This window comes from Mirounga leonina, unplaced genomic scaffold (assembly GCF_011800145.1).
Source record: "Mirounga leonina isolate KUSES-001 unplaced genomic scaffold, KU_Mleo_1.0 Mir_175, whole genome shotgun sequence".
NCBI lineage: Eukaryota > Metazoa > Chordata > Mammalia > Carnivora > Phocidae > Mirounga > Mirounga leonina.
The window spans coordinates 8,726,671-8,744,976 of record NW_023270453.1 but is presented as its reverse complement, the minus strand read 5'-3'; the positions used below and the strand labels follow the sequence as shown (position 1 = coordinate 8,744,976).

Here is an 18,306-nt window from a genome sequence, read left to right as displayed (position 1 = left end):
TTATGTTAGTGTACATATATTCTCTTTCTTTTTTTTTTTTTTTTAAAGATTTTATTTATTTATTTGAGAGAGAGAGAGAGAGAGAAACAGCATGAGAGGGGATAGGGTCAGAGGGAGAAGCAGGCTCCCCGCCGAGCCGGGAGCCCGATGCGGGACTCGATCCCAGGACTCCGGGATCATGACCTGAGCCGAAGGCAGTCGCTTAACCAACTGAGCCACCCAGGCGCCCGACATATATTCTCTTTCAAGTTGATTTTCAGTTTTATTAAAATGACATTATACTTAATGTAGCCTTTGCCACTTGCTTTTTACATTCAACATTGTTTCTAAGATGCATGTGTATCAGTTGTTCTCAACCAGAATCCCTCATCAACAGAATTCCCCCATGAACACAGAAGATGATTTGAGTGGCTCTTTTCTCAGTTCTCGCAAGGATGGTACATAAGCGGCACTTGCTAGATACGCAGGAGAGCTGCTGTCTGGGTACCTAGCGTGGGTGCACAAGCGGGGCACTTGGGGCTTCACTCTCTGTTGGAACCTGCTGGAGTTCTAGTTAATTCACGTTTACTGCTGTAGAATGTTCCACTGGTGAGCATATTAAAAGCTTATTCGTATATTCTCTTCTCATGGACATTTGGGTTGTTGCCAGTACTTTTGTTGTTACTGTGGACAGTTTCGCTCTGTGTTGTATGTACCTTGGGTGCATGTGAGTAAACATTTCTCTCCATGTACATCTGAGTGGTGTTGCTGGGGACTGCTACGTTCCCATGGGGACATTGGTAAACCCAGGAGTAAAGCGAAGGGCAATTCAGAATAGTTCAGCTATTCATAACCAGTCTTTATTCTTATTTTCTTAGGGATTGAAGAGGTTAATGACCATTTGCCAGAAGCACTTTCCTACAGATCCATCAAAATGTGTGGAGTACAACGCACTGTGAAATCTGGGTATGATGTCTTAAGTAACGAGAAACTTAAGTGGACGTGCTGTACGGACTTCTGGAATTCCCATCAGGAACGAGGGAAGAATAATGTGGTTTCCTGTGTTTGAGTTCTACCTAACGCTACTGTCTCGGTTTTAAGAAACGGTGTTGGCTCTCCTGTCACATCTGGCTACAAACTGATTTTTGTGTCATTTATTTTAAATAGTCAAAAAATTAAGTTCTAAAGACTTTTCCTCGAATTTAAATGTGTAGACAACTGTCCCAGAAGAGGGTCTAAAATGGCGTCTTCCCTCTAGACCTACAAGCTGGCACTTAGAGGATTGAAAAGGAACATTTGAGGATGGACTTAATTTCTTTCTGTAAAATACGGTAATTTTCACATTGTCTTTTATGTAGCATTTATAAAAAATATTTTTATATATTTCAACAGAAATATGGAACCATTTAATGAAACTTTATAGTCCTTAAATGTTGCTGAACTTTTGCCATCTTGCAGTAGAATTGGAATGTAAATGTTATTACTGTTAACTCAAGTGTTGTTTTTCTTGCATTTCAAGGCTTGCTTTTACCTTCTAAGGAGTGTAAATTTTAGTATTTGTCATCTCTTTGGGACAGAAGAATTAACAGGAAATCACAGTTCAAAATAGATGGTATATTATACCAACAGAAGTTTAAATTAAGAAGCCCAGTGCCTCAAGGTTCAAGGTGGGGCAGTGGATTGTCAAGCCAGCCAAGGATGGGGACGTTGTGACACCACTGGTTCTTCCCAGACTAGGACTGCTTGTGAGTCTCCTTGTTGCAGGGCCCGCGGTGGACTGCCGCTCCCGGCCCTGTGCCACCGCGCATAGAACAAGGCGCCGGGACTCTGGTCACTGCCTGACACAGTAGGCCATGCGTCTGAGTTGGCCCACATGAGGACTTCCGAATCTCACACAGTGTCCTGTGCAGATAATGGTATAATGGTGACGAATCGCTGTGCTCTGCAAGTTGAGAGGCCTCGGTTAATAGAGGAAGGTGGGTGAATGGAACCGACCTGCCCAGGGGGAGTGACAGTGTCGGGTAGCAGTAAGGGGCTGCTCCCGAGTCAGCACTGCCGAGCTGGAGGTCCCAGATCTCCCCCTACAGGTGCGAGACCCTGGGCGTCACTCAGCCTGTCTCTGCCTCCTTTTTGCCCCGTCTGCAAACGGTCGCGAGGCCCTGGGTGTACACCTCAGCGTGCCGCTGTGGTGGTCAAGTCAAATAAAATGCTTAGTGCGCTGCCTGGCAAATGAGAGCTCAGTGGGTACTGGTTCTTGTGTCCTCGTTCCTAGAGTGTTACTGCAGTAGCGTTCCTGAGCCCTGTGCCGAGGGGCGGTGTGTGCTCAAGTCAGGGTAACACCAACGATGGGGGGGTGGCAGCGACAGCCGTAGGGGTAGGAGCGGTTACCAAGCAGGGACTGTGTCTGGGCTCGGTGACTGCTCCCGATTTCAGCCAGTTGGGAGTTGAAAGGGTGAGAGGACGTGGTGGGAGCTAGAGTCCGCTGAGTTGTAGGTGGGGGTAGCTTCTCATAGCTCCACGGTCACCTATTCTGGCCCCTTTGGGAAGGCTCGAGAGCCTCTTGTGGTCACCTGTGTATGGCCATGCCTGTCGGGTCATTTCTGCTGGGTTTCTGCACAGGGTGGCTGGAGCCTGCCGTCCTGAATTGAATCAGGCTTATTCCCTACCCCACTCCCCACTTCGGAAACCATTTCTTATGATTAAATGAGTTAGGACTTAGGAGAGCTTACTCTAGGGCAAATGAGAGAGAGACTTTCGTAAGATAGGACGCTAGTCTAGACTTGAGTTACGTAATCTTGTTGTGTTGGACTTGCTGATAAATACTGTTGAATGAATACTCCCCAAATTACTTCTCTTTATTCACAATCAGACCACAGCATGGCAGTCCGTTGTTTTCATGTTGTCTTTCCATTTGCTGTTAGTTAATACTCCACATAAAGAAGAAACTGTATCAGGTGACACCAATACCTTCTAAAATTGATCTGTATGGGTAGAAGGTTTAAAAAAAAAAATGGTAACTTTCTATAGTCCTGTGAATTGTTAACCATGGGGGCTTAGGTAGAGGGAAGCAGGTTCGTAGAAAAGCTTTCCATTTCCCTGAAATTAAAGGTCTTCTGTTACTTGCAAATAATCACGTGGCTATATAGAACAGTAACCTCCCGCGTTCTCCACATCATGAAAATTTTAGTTCAGCAGATATGACATACTTCTGCTTTTAGCTATTTTTAAAATAATAAAGGCATCCTTTAAAAATCAGTCACAGCCCTGAAATTAACCATTCTTCCCTTTCTTCATTACTGCCGGCCCAGACTCCTGTCCAGAGGAGTTCTTTCTGGAGTCAGATTTAATAAAATGCTGGTATTCTCTCACAAGTAATCCTGTATTTTCTGGGAGTGTTCTTGCCAACTGCAAAGACCAAGCAGTAGATGTTAGCATTACAACACAGAGCCTGTGGCAGCCTGGAAGCCAGGGCTGTGCTCTCAGTCTTTGGGGAAAATTAGGAAATGAAGTTGAGGCCAAAGACAATTGAGGGAGAGAGAACGAGGATGGTCCCGATCTCCTGAGGAGAAGGGGGAGGTCCCGAGAGACCCGAGCTGGGAAGGCAGCTGTCAGGAGTCACAGAGCTGAGGGATCTGCTCCGAGCTCAGCGAGAATTGGGAGGAATGGGAAATAGGATTGATAGCAGAGGGCGCCTGGGTGGCTCAGTCGTTAAGCGTCTGCCTTCGGCTCAGGTCATGGTCCCAGGGTCCTGGGATCGAGTCCCACATCGGGCTCCCTCCTCGGGGGGAAGCCTGCTTCTCCCTCTCCCACTCCCGCTGCTTGTGTTCCTGCTCTCGCTATCTCTGTCTCTGTCAAATAAATAAATAAAATCTTTAAAAAAAAAAAAAAAGGATTGATAGCAGAAGGGCTTCTTGGTGTTAAGTCCTTCCAGCTGGTGATTTCCTGACCTACTCTCACACTTTCGATTGCCCTGGGTTTCGACCCCCATAAATACTTGAGAAACACAACTGTCTTTTCACTTGAAAGTCATTTATTCTGTGAGCAGTTTAGAAAAGACAACAGAAAAGTGTTCCAGAGTCTTTGGTAGATTTGAATTTGGGGATTCATTATCACTGGCTCCTTTTCAGCCACACAGTCACCCCCTTTTAAGGATTAACATAGGAGATGGTAGAATTCGGGCAGTTTTAGTGAAAGGGGGGCGTTAAATTGCAGTGTCGCGATCGCCTTTGTCGGAGTGTCTTGGAGATGTGCCTCCCCAGTACGCTCCTATGAAGCCCCTCGCTGGCCAACTTGACCCCGTAGAAATGTATGGTATGGGACCATATTGGGAGTCCTGAGCTGCAAGCCCTTCCTCACGGCTTCTGATGTGGGAGTTTCCAGCTGTGTGAGGAGCCAGCACCAGCCCCCTGAGGGTCACTACGGGACCACTGTTAAGGCAACTGTTTTCATCACAGACCCAGTAGCTCCATTGGCTGAATTCTAACCACACGCTAGTACTTTAATGGTTAACAGTATCCTGAACATCTTTTGAAATTTAAAAACAAGTTCTGGGGGTGTGGAGTAACTCGGGGGAAGGCAGTGTGGCTGGCGGCAGCTGTGGTGTGAGCCGATCCCATTCAAGATCTGGGAGCCGTGCTCGTTTAAAAAAAAGGTTTTGTATATTTACCAAAAGCTTATTATGAAAGCTTTGATTACTTACTCAGTTGTGCCCATACTAAACCCCGGGGTCCTTGGTACAGCTTGCTGGAGCTAACCGTCCTCGCGTTGCCGGTCGGGATTGCTCTGCTGAAGCAGGCAGCTTGGTTTTGTGGGGTCCCGCCTCCCCGCCTATAAGCACCGGCTTTGAAAATACTGTCAGCCTTCCCTCACAGCATTCAGGCTGGATACATACTTTCACCGGGGAGAGCAGCTAAGAAGTTTCAAGCTTCCTTTCGAGTATGATCCGTGACCTCAGAAGTGTTCACTGAGCTTCCTCCCACGATGGGCAAGAGTCATTTGGGCAGTCTGCTCTCTGTGCCTTTCTGAACTCACAGTTTGTCATTGCCAAATTGCCTTTCCTGTCCAACTGCTCTGCCTTTTTTTTTTTTTTCCAACTGCTCTGCCTTTAAGACTTAGGAACAATCGGGAAGCTTTAGTGTTGTAGTCTGAGCTTGGCTTGGAGGTTCTGCCCTCCTGGGAAGCAGGAGAGTTAAAGCTGTAGCTTTGGAAACTTTCTGACCACAATTCAAAGTATAACAGTAACAAATGCATGCATACATGAATGCACATATAACTGAAACAAAAGCACTCACATACTCTTCTCTTGTATTTCTTTTAAGAATATGCTGGCTGTGACTCCAAACAGGGTTACGACGCATTAATGCACTGTGACCAGTAGTTTGAAAACCACCCATTAAGACCACCAATTATCAGTAGAGTTAAGGATGGAAATAACCTGGTAGATGAATTCAGGGCAGAAGGACTCTACTTTTTATTTTTTTTAGCCACCTAGGCGCCCCTAAATTGTTGATTTTCCCATGTAAAGGCAAACAGGTATTGGCTTTCAGGGTCACTACAAAGGTCTATTACAGTGAAGGTTGTGCTTTCTGGAGATACGGCGGAAAGTGGGGTATGAGGATTTGGCACAACTGGGTGCTGGGGAATAACTATATTGTTGATAACTCTTTAAGTCCTGAACAAACCTCCATCCTCTTCCATGTTTTTTTTTTTTTTTTTTTTTAAATAACATATAATGTATTATTTGTTTCAGAGGTGCAGGTCTGTGATTCAGCAGTCTTACACAATTCACAGTGCTCACCATAGCACATACCCTCCCCAGTGTCCATCACCCAGACCCCCATCTCTCCCACACCCCTCCACTCCAGCAACCCTCAGTTTGTTTCCTGAGATTAAGAGTCTCTCATGGTTTGTCTCTCTCTGTGGTTTCATCTTTTCATTTTTCCCTCCCTTCCCCTATGATCCTCTGTCTTGTTTCTCAAATTCCTCATGTCAGTGAGATCATAGGATAATTGTCTTTCTCTGACTGACTTATTTCACTTAGCATAATACCTTCTAGTTCCATCCATGTCGTTGCAAATGGCAAGATTTCATTTTTTGATGGCTGCATAATATTCCTGTGTGTGTGTGTGTGTGTGTGTGTGTGTATCACGTCTTTTTTATCTATTCATCTGTTATGGACATCTAGGTTCTTTCCATAGTTTGGCTATTGTGGACATTGCTGCTATAAACATTGGGGTGCATGTGCCCAGAAGGACTCTACTTTTAAAAAGTTTTTTAAATACAGAGCTATAGAGATCACACTCAGCGTTCAAGGTTAGTGTGAAGTTTAGCAGATTATAAAACCTTTCCAATGCTAAGTACTTGCGAAGCAGCAGTTCTTATATTTCAGATGAAGAGACTATCCCCCAAGGGGAGGATAACCACAACACACAACATATAGTTGGCAGCGTGGTTTGGTGACCACCTTAGGCTGGCTGTCAGTTGTATAAAGGGAGATGAACCAAGGTATAAAATAGATGGGAGCTCAGAGGTAGGGTTGAGGCAGAGAAAGATACATCGTGCATCAAATCTCTATTGAGGGTTGGCTCATGCCTTTAAAGATTACTTCCCAAGGCTGAGGTAGGGCTGGATTACATTCCTTTTTATGTAAATTTTTAAGCAATTGTGTAATATAGAAAAATGTACAAATAAGAAGACTACCATATCCTGATACATTTTTCAAAGTGAATATCTCCCCAAAGTCTCCAGCACCCAAGTCAGGAAAGAACGTTGTTAATGCCCCGGAAGTCTCCTCATGCCCCCTTCTGGTCACAACCATGGTCCTAATGTCTAACATCATTACTGCTCCATAATGTACATACCCTACAATTCACCCATTTAAAGTATATAGAGATTTAGACTATTCAGAGTTGTACCACCATCGCCACAACCTTAAGTTCAGAACATTTCATCACCCCTAAAAGAAACCCTGTACCCATTAGCAGTCACTAATAGGTTAGTTTTGCCTGATTTTTCATCTGCTCATTTGTAAATGGACTCAGTGGTCTTGACTTGTTTTATGTTTCATTTCTTCTGGTTTCTGATCCTCCTCCTCATCACATGTCATTGTGATTCGTTCATTCTCATGGCCACATCCCATAATTTATCTGTTTTACTGTTGATAGACTTTTGAGTTGGTTCCAGTTTTTGTATGAATATTGTGTGTGCATTCTTTGGTGAATATGAATCTCTGTAGGGTACACACCATGTTGTGAAATGTCTGGGACATAGGGTATGTGCATACTCAGCTATATTAGATACTGTCAAGGAATTTTCCAAACGGCCTGTACAGTGGACAGCCCCCCCAGGCAGGATTTGAAGTTCCAGCTACTCTACATCCCGGCCACACATGACATACTCTGTCATTTTCATTTTAGCCCTTCTGGTGGGTTAAAGTGGTATGCTGTGGCCTTAATTTGCATTTCCCTGCTGACACATAAAGGTGGCCACCTTCTTTATGTGCTTGCTGGCCATTTGGATATTCTCTTTTGTGACGTTCCCATTTAGGATCTTATTTTTGCCCATGTCTTCTGTTTAATTGCCTGCCTTTTTCTTACTGATCATAGTTTGTTCTTCTGGCTAGGAGTCCTTTGTTGGACACGTTTATTGCAAATACTTCTCCCGCTCTGTGGCTTGCCTCTCTGCGAGGTTCCTTTTTATGCAAAGGGGAAATAACCTTTTAACGAGCTCAGATATTGACATAATCTTTGCTACCTGTGCCAGGTTGTACAAAAATCAAATTATGTGTTAGTCTTACAGTAATTTTTTTCTCTTGATTAATGATGTCATCGTCTTGGTGTGCCTTTAAGGGTATAGGATTTGAGAGAGGAAATCATGTGACTTTAAAAAATTTTTTTGCTATACTTTGGTTTTATTAGATTATTATTTAAGACCTGGTGATTTTTTTCTTCCTTTGGTGTGCAAGTATGTACACCATATATGTGTGTTGTAGACAGTGCTCGCTGGTGGCTTACCCTGTTTTCATTCTCCTCCTCTTTGCTAATAGAAGCTTAATGTGTTCAGAGCTGCAATGCGCACAGTTAAAACTGCTTGCTGTCCCAGGACCCTTTGATGTTAGGGTTGGTTATGTGACATGTTCTGCCAATAATCCGTGGAGAGAGTCTGTTGGGTAGGACTTCCCGAAAGCTATTGCTTTTCCAAGAAAAAGAAATAGATTTAGCTGACAGACATCTTTTGCCCCTTCTCTCTTCTTTTCTGGAAGGTGGTTCTGAACCTCAGATGCTTTGCTGCCGTCCTGTAGTCATTGATGGTGAGAGAGACATGCTAGAGGTGGCAGAGCTGGTTCTTGGGTGGTACCATGGAGTCACTGTATAAACCTTGAGCTGCCTTCTTAGGGTTCTCCAGAGAGAGACCAATAGGAGACGTATGTATGTATGTATCTATATCTCTCTAAAATAAATGATGGAAATTTATAAATATATGAAAATACAGAAACTATATGTAATTACATAATGTATATATATTATAAGGAATTGGCTCCTGTGACTATGGAGGCCAAGAAGCCCCATAATTTTCTGTCTGTAAGTCTTACTCTGAGGGAAGGAGAAGACCAATACCCTAGTTCAACAATCAGGCAGAGAGAGCACGCACCCATGCGCGTAGTCTCCCTTACCCTCAACTGATTGGACAGGGCCCACCCACTCTGGGAGGAGCCATCTGCTTTCCTCAGTCCACTGATTCAGATGTTCATCTCCTCCAGAATAATGTTTAACTGGACATCTGGCACCCCGTGTCCCAGTCATGTTGACACACAAAATTAACCATCACAGCTGCCTTCCTCTGGGCCTCCTGTTTCATGAGAACAGTGTGGGGTCATTTCCCAGGACTGTGTTCCCATATATGGATTCAGTCCCTAAACAACATGTACGTTACTCAGATATTTCTTGGCTTTCAACATCACTGAGACTTGTGGCAGGTATGGGATGGTGCTCTACGGGTGCATCTGTGTCTGCTGGACTAAGATCGTACCTTCGCCACGCGAAGGTAAAAGTACCTGTAACCGCGTTCATCTGAGTGAGTCCGGTGGATGCTGGCACCAAGTCACCAGCTGCAGAAAAGCCCTTAATTAGGCTGATGTTAAAGGCAGTTCAAAGACAACCAGGTATCTGAGACCCAGAGGAGTGCTTCCGGCGGGTCGTGAAGATTCTGTCACCCAGCTTATTAGACGGAAGCATCTCGCTCTTGTCCCTCTCAGGAGTTTTCCCCAGATCTTCATTAGAGTAAGAAATGACTTTGAGAGGACAGACTCCTAAATACTTGTTACGAATGTGAAACATACTTGAGAAAATCAACGATCGGGACTTCGTTATTTTGGGGGAAAATAGGCTTTGGCTTGCTCTTCCTTCTGAGACCATGACTCACTTTACACTCCCATGGGCCAAAAAGATACTTGTGTATCTAATATTTTTTTAATCTAAAAATTGAAGATTGGCTTGCTCTTAATATGGCGGTAGCTTTTACAAGTCTTTCTGCTTGTAGAGCCTTGGGGTCCGTGCGTTGATGAGGCACCGTGGGCCTGCTAGCGAGGCGACGGGGACAGCTCGGGGCCACGAGGGCCGGTGGGTGCGGGTGGCGAGGTTCTTCTTTCCCCGCTCCCACCACCCCTTCCGTGGCAGCTGTGACACGATTCTCCTTGGTGGCTGGCTTCTTATTGGGTTCCCCTGACAGTGGGCACGCGAGAGACGGGAAGCTGGAGGAGGGAGAGGGACCTGCTCCTCTGTTGGCTTTCTGTCCCTCACAGCCCAGCAGGACCCTCAGTTCCTGAAGAAGGAGCTGCTTCCCATGGGCAGTTTTCCACACTCGGAGCAGCGGCTTCATTCTGCCACTTGGAGATCTGTGGGTTCTGCCACCTTCCTGGGGCACTCGGCAGCCAGCCACCAAGCTGAGCAGCACCCCTCAGTCTGCTCCTCAGAGGGCTGACTTCCAGCTCTGCGGGGCACCTCCTCATGCTTCTGGGTTTTCCCATTCCCTCCCTTGCCTTTGTTTCCCTGCCCTGAGCACTGGCCGCTTCCTTGGGGTCCTCTTTGAGATCCAGTGTCCCGTTTTGCTGTCCCCTCTTCACCATCTGGGTGACAGTCCAGCCTTTCATAGGAAATCATCTCTGTTGAGATCATGGCTGTGGTCTTGGGACTCTCAATCCAAAAGGCAGCCAGATGGGCAGCACCTGCACAAAGGGCAGAGGTCCTCCTCACGGCACCCCTAAGCTCGGATGGGTTTCCCACTAGCGTGCATCAACATACATCGAGACTTTCCTCCTAGATGACAGGATTCACCCCCAGGGGCTGACTGAGGTCCTGGGGGAACCTGTATTTTCCCCGCTGTCTGGTCTCGAGGTCCTGTCCTTGCTGCCTCCCTCCTTGCTCCCGCTCTGCTCTTCAAGACATCCTGCCCATTCTTGCGGTGGCCTTGACTTCCTCAGGACCTTCTTGGCTTGGCTTTTCCCTGAGGCTCCCCTTGTCATCATTGCTGTCACTCTCCCAGGACCTTCTCCTGTCGTCTTACCCCCTTTTTTTTTTTTTTAAAGATTTTTTGTATTTATTTGACAGAGATAGCAAGAGCAGGAACACAAGCGGGGGGAGTGGGAGGGGGAGAAGCAGGCTCTCTGCAGAGCAGAGAGCCCCATGCGGGGCTCGATCCCAGGACCCTGGGACCATGACCTGAGCCAAAGGCAGATGCTTAAGGACTGAGCCACCCAGGCACCCCTTGTCTTACCCTTCTGTGCTGCCCCACAGCACTACAAAAACCAAGCTGCGTCATCCCATCAGAGTCCTCCAGAGCCGCCGGATGGTGTTGACTAAGTGTCCGGTGTCCCCTGGATCCCAAGTGATACTGGGACATTCTCTATCTTCTCTCCTCTTGGGGGCCGTTCTCAGCTGACTGCTCTCTGCTGACCCTGCCCCGCTGTCTCTTTTCCCTCACGCTTAGCTGTGGCCTCACCTGGCTTTGCTTGGGCCAGGCTGACTGGTGGGGGGGGGGGTGTCAGCGCCCCATCTGCCTCCACACTCACCAGCAACGTTTCTTACCTTACTGGGAGGAAAAGCTGTTCTTCCACCTGTCCTAAGGCTGACCCTGCTTTCTTAGCACCTTTCTGTAACTGACTTATTTTCTCCCCCTCCCTGCACTCCCGATCTCCTATAAGTCTGTTCAGGGCACGGATGCCGCATCCCTCTGGTTTGCTACAGATGGGAGGTGAGAAATAGAGAATGACTGACTGGTTGATCATCCAGTGGGGTTGGCCCGATGGTGGGACAATCCCAGGACTTCTGGCCTGACCCTGGACTGCTGTGGAGCCTGCAGCTGAGCTGAGAAAGGTGGTAAGGGAGCAGATTCCGAGGGGAGGCTCAGAACCTCCGCTCTGGCCATGTTAGCGTGTTAGACCTGCAGGGGAGATGTTGCCGGGCCGGAAGAGGTACAAGTTCAGGAATGCGGGGATCAAGACAGGTGTCATCAGCCCCTAGATGACACTGAAAACCCTGAGGCCAAGGGAGAGCTACCGGAAGCGTGGTGGATGATGGGAGGAGCCTGAGCACAGAGCTGGGACATGCCGATGCCCGGGCGCCGGGGAGAGAACCGCCAAGGAGGCTGGAAAGAAGGGCCCCGACCGTCGTGAGCAGGAAACCCCAGAGGGCGTCGCATCCTGGCCTTCCGGAGCAGGACCCGAGGGGATCCACGGTGTTGTGTTACTGGTAAGTCACATGAGCTGAGAACAGAGAATTAACCATTGTCTGTGGCACTGTGGGAGTCCTCCGTGACCTTGACAGCGGTGGTTTTGGGAGAGTGGGGGAATGAAAGCAGGCCTAGAGTGGGTTTGACAGAAAACGGATTAATGAATGAAAAACAAAAGGAACCTACTCGTGTGTAGGGATAGCAGTTGATGGGGAGAGAAATGGGTTTCTGATAAATCTTGTACAAGTGTAAATGTGTGGGCTCGGTCAGTCTGCTCGCTGTTTAGACCCCTGCACTGCAGGCCCCTCAGCTCCTGTCTGAGGGGACAGTGGCTGTGCCCCGGGGGGAGACTTTGTGCACAGCAAAGAGGGTGTAATGCAGGAGGTTCTTGCCCTCTTGGCGGCCGTGACTCCCAGCAGCCGGCTCCGTGGACGAGGTTAGCAGTGAGATCCCATTTAGACACTTGGGGATTTCGTCCCCTTTGGACTCCTTTGAATCTTTTCCTCTGTTTCATGTTGGCGACTTTGCCCTTACGCTGTGGTTGTGGGTCCGTGTCTAATCTGTGTGAGTGTAAGCTTCTGGAGACTGGGCTCCTCCCCAGACGTGCAGTGCGTGACTGCTCGCCAGCCCTGGCCAGTGGCTCTCTGGCGCTCGCCGCACAGAGGGTCTTACAGATGGGCTGTTTGGAACTGGTACTCTGGGAGAAAAAAGCAAAAGTCCTGGGCTCTGTTTACTGCTTTCTACTGGGAGTTCTGGGTGTTTGTGTTCTCTGATAACTGAAATAATAGCTGTGTAGAACTGCTTTGTTAGCACTGTGTGTGTGTGTGTGTGTGTGTGCGCGCGCTGTAAGAGGTGGGGAGAAGTGGGAAAGCAGGGTCTTCCTGCGTTGCCTTTATGGGATCATCGGAGCTTAATGAGATAGTGGATTTATCTCCTGAGCTGTGACATGTTTATGGAGAAAAGACAAAAGATCTGTTTGACATGAGCACTGATCATCTTGAGATACAGAGCCGCTGGTTGCTTTCAAGGGCTTAGAAGTGTAAAATGTCCTACCGAACTCGCTTCCGACATGCTTCGCGTTCTCCGTGGATTGTTTTCATTTTGGGCAGGGGTTAGCTCGCTCTAGTGGCAGATGCTTCAGCAGGGGCTTTCCATCCGGGGGATGTTCTTGGCTTCCGGACTTCTGGGCTCCCGCTAGTGAAGAGACGCCTGTTGGGCCAGGGGGTCGGGGACGCAGCTCCAGCGCAGTCTCTGCAAAAGTAGGCCAGTCGCCGTCTTGTCGTTAAGTGGGGGCTTTTGGTGCCCGTGGGCCAGCCGGCTGCTGTGTGGATGATGTGATTCACGTGGTGGGGGACAGGGTTTGAGCGGTAGGGTGAACACAGGGCTGCTGAGGAGCCTGAGCACCCTGCCGTCTCCCTAATGGGCCCTCGGCATCCTGCACAGACCCCGGGGGACCGCATGGTGGCGGAGAGCCCACGGATGGCCTCTGAAGCCACATTCCCTCAGTGTCTCTTCCACCACATACCGCTGTGTGGGAACGGGACCCATGCCTGGCATGGACTGCATACGGGTAACTATTTGTAACCGCCAGTGTCCCGACAAAGACTGACCTCTAACCTCATATCCCTTTTTGTGGCAGGAATACATAATAGAGAATGTGTTCTCTTTGTATACTTAACAAGGCAATTAGAATAAGGGAGAATTAGCCTTGACTACACAAACTGAGCTTACCTGTATCTAGCAAGCCAGTAAGATCAGCTTTTGATTGACTTTAAAAAAGGAGTACAGCAAGGCTGCAGACACTCGAATTAAGAGATTTCCAGAGCCTGTATCACTTAGAAACAAAATCTCCAAGAGGCAACTGAGATCTTTTCATTTTGAAAATGCTTTAATAAGTGTTGACAACACTGTTTTGCAAAATGTAAAGGTACTATACAAATTCTTAATACAAAAAGAATAAATTAAAAGCAGATTTCTTTTTAATTCTGCAATTTTGTCTACAACATACATCCTTTTCATTGATTACAGTTGAACAGAATCCAGTAAAATCATTTTCCATGCTCTACAGTCAGTTTCAGGAGCAACCTAATCCTTTCTCCCCATTATTAAACTAGAGTCCATTTTACACAACGTGTAATAAACTATTGACATGAATGTATATGTAAAACTTTACACCTAGTTAACTAAGCAGTAACTGGTCATCTGATAGCACCTGGAGGGGGTCTGCTCTATTTAGAACTAACACTGAATGAAAACGAATTGGGATTTTAACAGTTTCAACACTCACCTGCATATAATAAAATAAAAAAAAATCCACCTGTCTCACAACAAAGTCTGATGTAGGTGTCCCCACCAGTCTTCAGGCTAAACAGGCAACTTCTTACACGTATCCAAAGAATCCAGTAGGGGCTTTATATCAGACCAGGGGCTTCATATTCCATCTTATTTTGCTTGAAAGAAAGACGGATCTGTGAAGAGCTTGCAAGCGCTTGTTTACAGTAACTACCATTCCCCACCACACTGATCCTTAATCCCGTGGCTCTCAAAGGAATAACATTATGTACATTTGTAGTAACCGAACGCAGCTCAACAGTAAAACCTGTTTTACTTCATCTCTGTCTTTCCTACCAGACTATCGTGGCATTTGTCTGAACTGCAGTTCCCCTCCCTCTCCGTTCCTTTCTGCCTCCTGAATTCAAAACCCAAGTGTTGAGAAAGATTTTTCGTCTCGCATTCCCAGTCACCCAGCTGGGCTAAAAGCGCGATCCGGGCCGGGGCGGGGGGGCACTGCAGCCCCGATTTGAAACTACGGGACATGCTGTGTAACCTGCAGCCACGTGACCTCGTCTCCTCGGTTTCTCTGCACTTTTCCTGTCGCACACAGTTCAGTCTGATTAGCCAGTGTGTCTTTGGGGTGAAAGAAAAATGGCCCAGTGTATAATGTTCTGAATGGGGAAGGAAAAAAAACCTGTTGGCCGTAGCCCTGATCGTCAAAATACCAGCAACAAAAATACCACCCCTCCGTCCCCAGGATCTGGTAATAACATTAGAACCAGTTTTGTTTATCCCGCAGGGTTTACCCAAGTGTTCTGTGAACGTTCGCCCCTTCCCCCAAGCTGTGTCACCAGTCCAGTGCCCACAGGCCTGGGGAAAGCAGGCCCTGAATTGTCTGGAGTGGCCCCAGCGTGCCATGAGCCCACAGCGCTTTCCAAGCTGCAATAGAGGGAGCGTTGTTAAACTTACTTTAGGGTCCATCTTCCCTCCTGGTCTGGTAGAGTCTCTTTCTTCTTGGATTACACATACATAAAAAAAAAATGAAGATTTTTCTTTTTACGCTAAAGCTAACTGTGGTTCTGCTTTCCCCCAAAACTAACCCTGCCCCACCAGCTCCTGTCCCTGGCTGTCAAATGCCTTTCCAATAGGAACTCGTTACAAGTGAGAAAAACTGTCCCTCCCCCCGCCCCCCCCAACTTGCGCCAATAAGCACAGCGTCCCACTTCCGTGGAGACCGTGTTTGTGCCATTTTGAATAACCCAACTAAGAGTGTGCGCTTGTTAGGATTATAAAAGTATTTTTGAGGCCTTTGAAGATAGATGGCTTTCCAGTTGTGTCTTAAGCATAGCTCAAGACACATGTAAACGTGCGGCTCTTTCCTCCCCTCTGGGTTGCTGCGGACGACTGTGGTACGTCAAGGTAGCTGCCGACGCCGGAGGCATCTGGGCCCTCTGGGAGCTGGCGTGCTCTTCAGCCTGCTCCGCCTGCTAGCTAGTAGACGCGGGAGTCAACTCTTCCTACCTAAGGGCATAGTTGGGTTCTTGGAATAAGTGACACATTGGTAACCGGGTGCCGAGAGAAGTCGGGTCTGAGCTCTTTGTCACACAAGTGCTAACAAGTATAAAATGAGCCACAACAGTTAAACACTCGAATGGATCGCGATGTGCTTTTTCCCTTGGTTTCCCATGAAAAATAAAATCAAACACTTTGTGCAAAACAATAGGACACGCTTTTACTGCTTGTTTTAATGAGAGAGAAGCGCTTGTGGCAATCCCCACCTTCCGTTTCCTCCAGACCCCAGCAGGAAAGCCGTGAGCTTGGACTGGACCCCCGTGCAGACTGGGCTGACGGTGCCCCCCTGCTCCCCGCCCGCAGGCCTGTCCTCCGTGTCCACACCCCTGGGGACCCGAGGCCGCGGCGCCCCTCTGGCTCCCTCCACTTGACCATCAAACCGGGTTAGTTTTCCAGGCTCTGGCCTGAGAGAGAAGGTGGGGCGTTAAGGGCGAGGGATAAAGAGGGGAAACAATTTACAAATGGTTGACTTTTCACTGTGATGAGTTAGTAGCAGTTGAGAATTTAAAAGATTTCATTGCAGAAAGAATGTCTTCCTCTTGGCCCCTCATTTTTTTTTTTATTTTTAAATTTTTTTTTTTTTTTAATCTTTGGCAGCATAGAACTGATTGTGATCCTCGGATGCATCTTGGACACGTGAAGCTTCCTTTTTCAATCTCCTTCCCCTCCCCCAACAGCCACTCCCCCAGGGAACATGTCAAGTGTCAACTGAGTATTCGCCGCGCACACGCGAGGCATCCTCCTCACCGAGTGCGCAGTGGGCCTGTGAGGGGGGCGCAGGCTGGCCAAAGCGGAACAGTCCTTCGGGATCACCCTGTACGTAAGTCTCCTTTCCTGTTCTCCTGCCACTTGTCCACGGAAACTGGATGTCCGCCACCTTCCCTGATGGTTCCTGGCCTGGGGGCTGTCACGGCACGGGGAAGCCACCAAGGTGCCGCTGAGGATTGGTGCCTGGCTCTCCGTGGGCGAGAGCACCAGGGGGACACACAGTGGGACCGGAACCTTCCAGAATGTCTCCTCAGTCAGGTTTTTGAGGGTGAAGGGGATGCGGAGACGGGAGGAAACAAAGTGCTGAGGGCCGAAGCTGGTGCGGGGTGACAGTGCGTCTGGGTAAGGCAAATGAGAGGCAGTGAGGTGATCTCTGAATGGCGTTGAGGCGGTCAGATCGAGGCCGGCTGGCTCACACGAGGGTGCCGGGCTTGGCTTGCTCCTGCCCGTACCACTGGACGTCGGCTAGTTCGGGATAGAGGGAGGAGTCCAGGAAACAGCTGTCGGTGTAGCTCCTGCAGGGAGGGCGAGGAGGAGAGCAGCGGGTTAGCGGAGCAGAGCGCTCAGTAGGGCAAGCTGCTCCCAGGCATGGCAAAATCCACCTGCAGGAGCCCTGCCGCGGGAGCCCCCGTGGGGGGTGGGGAGGATGGAGGCGGGGCTGCTCACGCCTGGCCGAGACCTGGCCGAGACCTCGCCGAAGTCCTGCTGTCTGGGCCCTACCCTCGGCGCGGCGCAGGAGCTTTCAGAGCTCCGGGCTTCCATGGGATTCTGCTTTTTGGAGAACAGCTGCTTGGGCTGCCCTCCAGGAGACCCCAGGCGCCCCCAGCTTTGCCTACATACTATTCTGTCCCAGAAGCACGTTCAAAACGTCAAGTGAAACGGAGAAGTTATTTGGACGGGGGTCTAAAAAATTTTTTGAATGCGTGCTATTTATTTTAAACATGCATTGTTTTCTGATTATAGAAACTGTATGGAAAACATACCAGAAACTAGAATGAAAACAAAGACTTAAAAAGTCTCTGAGGTATGCGTCACCATGGAGGCCGGGGAGAAGCCGAGAGGTAATTACAAAGACACGCCGAAGCCCATGTTCAGTACTCGGAAAAATAGCCCCTTGCTGATCCCAAACTGGCTCTTTTGGGGCAAGAGTAAAGGTCAGGAGCAGCCCCTGCAGCTTGAGAAGGTGGAGGGCCCCCTCACTCCCCCTTGGCTGGCTGCCTGAGCTCTGCGCTCTGTTCCTAAACTGCAGGTCCAGCTTGGAGCCCCTTGGGTGCTGTTGCCTTTGTTCCCAGCGCAGCTCCTCGCTCCCTCTGAGTGTCAATTTGTACTGATTCCTACAGGGATGAAACTGGGGGCCTTGAGCCTCCAGGTGTTGAAGCGACATGTCCCTTGGATGACATTGGTCTGTGATTCCGGGTTATTAGGTCTATGTGTCTTTAATGCCTGGTGCTAGGGTTCGGGACGGACGGGTGAAGGAACCTGATCCTAATCCAATGTGGTGCAGAGAACAGCAAGCTGAACGAGCACCTTCCTCCCAGCCCCGTGAGCGAGAAGCTGCAGTCGTGCCCATCTTTCTCATTGGCTGACCTCTCTAGGAACGAATGGATGAAGGCATTGTGGATTTTGTAAATGTTTCTCATCTGGCTTTTAAAAAACCCACGGAAGTTGGAAAACCCAAGGCATCGGTGGCATATGGTGGCCTTTGCTGAGAGTCCTGGGCCTGGAACTCCTGATCTAGTGGGAATGAATGCTGCTTTCAGAAGCAAAATGACATACAGACCCTTTCTTCTGATGCCGGCCACGGGTCCCTATTATGGTACGTAAGCGCTAAAGGGCTAACTCCCACGTACCCACCCTGACAGAAGTGCCTTTTGCCATGTGCCTGAGGGACTGAGAACGTTTTTCCGGCAGAAGGTAGTTGGATCCACAGGGACTTAGGCTGTATTTTGGGAGACAGTCCCTCTCGAACTCCTTGTGGTCCTGGTGGTG

The 18,306-nt window shown here is 48.5% G+C and overlaps 2 protein-coding genes across 8 annotated transcripts in view; one reads left to right on the top strand and one right to left on the bottom strand.

Moving 5' to 3' along the window:
* PRPF18 (pre-mRNA processing factor 18) overlaps positions 1-1,469 on the top strand; it is a 48,771-nt gene extending 47,302 nt beyond the window's left edge. For all 3 annotated transcript variants that reach the window (XM_035021617.1, XM_035021619.1, XM_035021618.1), the window contains one exon: positions 858-1,469. In XM_035021617.1, coding sequence (XP_034877508.1) covers positions 858-938 — 81 coding nt within the window. In that variant the 3' untranslated portion in view covers positions 939-1,469. The remainder of the gene's footprint in view (positions 1-857) is intronic.
* A 12,100-nt stretch (positions 1,470-13,569) lies between these two features.
* The window catches only part of FRMD4A (FERM domain containing 4A), a 310,088-nt gene continuing 305,351 nt past the window's right edge, over positions 13,570-18,306 (bottom strand). For all 5 annotated transcript variants that reach the window (XM_035021598.1, XM_035021599.1, XM_035021603.1 and 2 more), the window contains one exon: positions 13,570-16,832. In XM_035021598.1, coding sequence (XP_034877489.1) covers positions 16,730-16,832 — 103 coding nt within the window. In that variant the 3' untranslated portion in view covers positions 13,570-16,729. The remainder of the gene's footprint in view (positions 16,833-18,306) is intronic.